This window comes from Tenrec ecaudatus, chromosome 1 (genome assembly GCF_050624435.1).
Source record: "Tenrec ecaudatus isolate mTenEca1 chromosome 1, mTenEca1.hap1, whole genome shotgun sequence".
Taxonomy (NCBI): domain Eukaryota; kingdom Metazoa; phylum Chordata; class Mammalia; order Afrosoricida; family Tenrecidae; genus Tenrec; species Tenrec ecaudatus.
Genome location: NC_134530.1, coordinates 8348368 through 8350368, shown reverse-complemented (window position 1 = coordinate 8350368; position 2001 = coordinate 8348368). Strand labels below are relative to the sequence as shown.

Genomic DNA, 2001 nt, shown 5'->3' with positions numbered 1-2001 from the left:
TCACTGAGAAGCAGGTATGCCTCTAATGATGTTTCTCAAAGCTCCTTTAATGTCCCTGTTCCTCAGGCTATAAATGAAGGGATTCATCATGGGAGTGACCACGGTGTACATGATTGAAGTCACTGCAGTCTCTCTAGCGGAGCGTGTGAATGTAGAGCTAAAATATGCACCCAAGGCTGTCCCATAGAATAAGGAAAGGACAGAAAGGTGAGATCCACATGTAGAAAAAGCTTTATACTTCCCACCTGCAGATGGCATTCCCAAAACAGAGGAGACAATTTTTGTATAAGAGAAAAATATTCCACAGAAAGGAACAGCACCCTGTATACCAACTCCAAAATATATGATGATGTTATTGATGAGTGTGTCAGAGCAAGCCACCTTGACAACTTGAACCACTTCACAGAAGAAGTAAGGGATTTCCAGATTTGTGCAGAAGGACAACCGAAGCAACATGAGAGTGTGGAGCAGTGCATTCACCAAGGTATTTAGCAAGGAAAATAGTATCAGTAAGCAACAAAAATGTGGGTTCATAATAGTTGTGTACCTGAGTGGGTGACAAATGGCCACATATCGGTCATAGGCCATTATTAAAAGGAGAACACTTTCCAAAGCACAAAAAACCAGGACAAAGTAAACCTGAGTGAGGCATCCAGCATAAGTGATGCTCTGGTTCTGTGCTTGGAGGCTCACCAGCATCTTTGGGATGGTGGTTGTGCTGATGCAGATGTCAGTAAAGGAGAGATTGGCAAGGAAGAAGTACATGGGGGTTTGGAGGTGGGAGGTAGTGGTGACAGCTAACATGAAAAGCAGGTTTCCCAGGACAGTGACCAGGTATATGGACAAAAACAGACTAAAAAGGATGGGCTGCATTTCCGGATCGTCTGTCAGTGCCAGGAGAAGGAATTCTGGAACACTTGTTTGGTTTCTGGATTTCATGATGTTGATTTATTTTATGGAAAAGACAGAGTCACAAAGCAGTTACATATGTTATGCCTACAACAATAGTAACAACAACACAGCCAAACCACATCTGCAGTAAAGGAAAGATGAGAATTTCAGAGAAACAGAGGAGAAGTGCTCTGTAGGTATTTTTGGATGGTTGTAAAAAGGTCTGAAGCTGCTACAGCCAAGTGTAACCGCTTCTTTAAGCAGCGATGAGCAGGGTTTCGAGGTCTCCCCACCTAATCCCGTCTCTAATTACATTCTCCGTTCTCTTATGAGAATGAAACATTTGACTACTTTAAAGAGAATCATACAGACCCGGTGAGTCTGTCTTAGGCTCCAGCTGTCTCAAGTGATGAATGCACGACATCAAAGCAAATAAAAAGTTGGCCGAGAATCAGGGATATGAACATCCAGTGAAACTGATCATTTTGACCTTTCCCTGTTCCCTGAATGGAAGCAAATATCAGACCCTTTTACATCAGTCTCACCGGGAGGAAGCAGTTCTCTACCTGGGAGGCAATGGGCTTTGCCTCTGTAAAGTTCATGTAAAGATGGATCAATAATGTAGAGACGAGTTCCCTGGGCTTGTTGCAAAAATATAAGGAACTCTGTCAATAAGTTGGACGATAGGAACTTTTGACAGACTTAATTCAAATCATTTCAAACGCATACTCTCTTCACAGTTTCTCAAAGACGAAATTGTGGTGAAATGTCGTCCTCATTTCCAAACAATTCTAGGATATTGGCGCACCTAGTTTGCCTCATTAAGGAACAAGCCTTGACATCTTGGCTGGCTGTAGAAGATGCACCCTCAGGAAATGTTGAGGGACTCAGTGAGAGACCAGTGTCATGGGGCTAAGGACCAGCTTTGTCAGAATCTCAGGGGTAACGCTTCTCTATTGGGAGAGAATTGTTGATGGAGGGGGGTCACAGGCACACCAACTGAAGTGTCACATCTCTGGGGGATAAATATCCAAAGCTCCTCATTAATCCAACACTTTAATTCTGCTTCTATGGCAGTGCAAATCCTTAAAGGAAAGACTTCAAAATGTG

The 2001-nt window shown here is 43.1% G+C and overlaps 1 protein-coding gene across 1 annotated transcript; it reads right to left on the bottom strand.

Annotated features, from left to right (window-relative positions):
- Positions 1-960, bottom strand: LOC142431011 (olfactory receptor 7G2-like). The gene has a single exon (XM_075536049.1). It carries the CDS (start codon positions 937-939, stop codon positions 1-3), a length of 939 nt encoding a protein of 312 aa, XP_075392164.1. The 5' UTR covers positions 940-960.
- Positions 961-2001: the final 1041 nt, after the last annotated feature.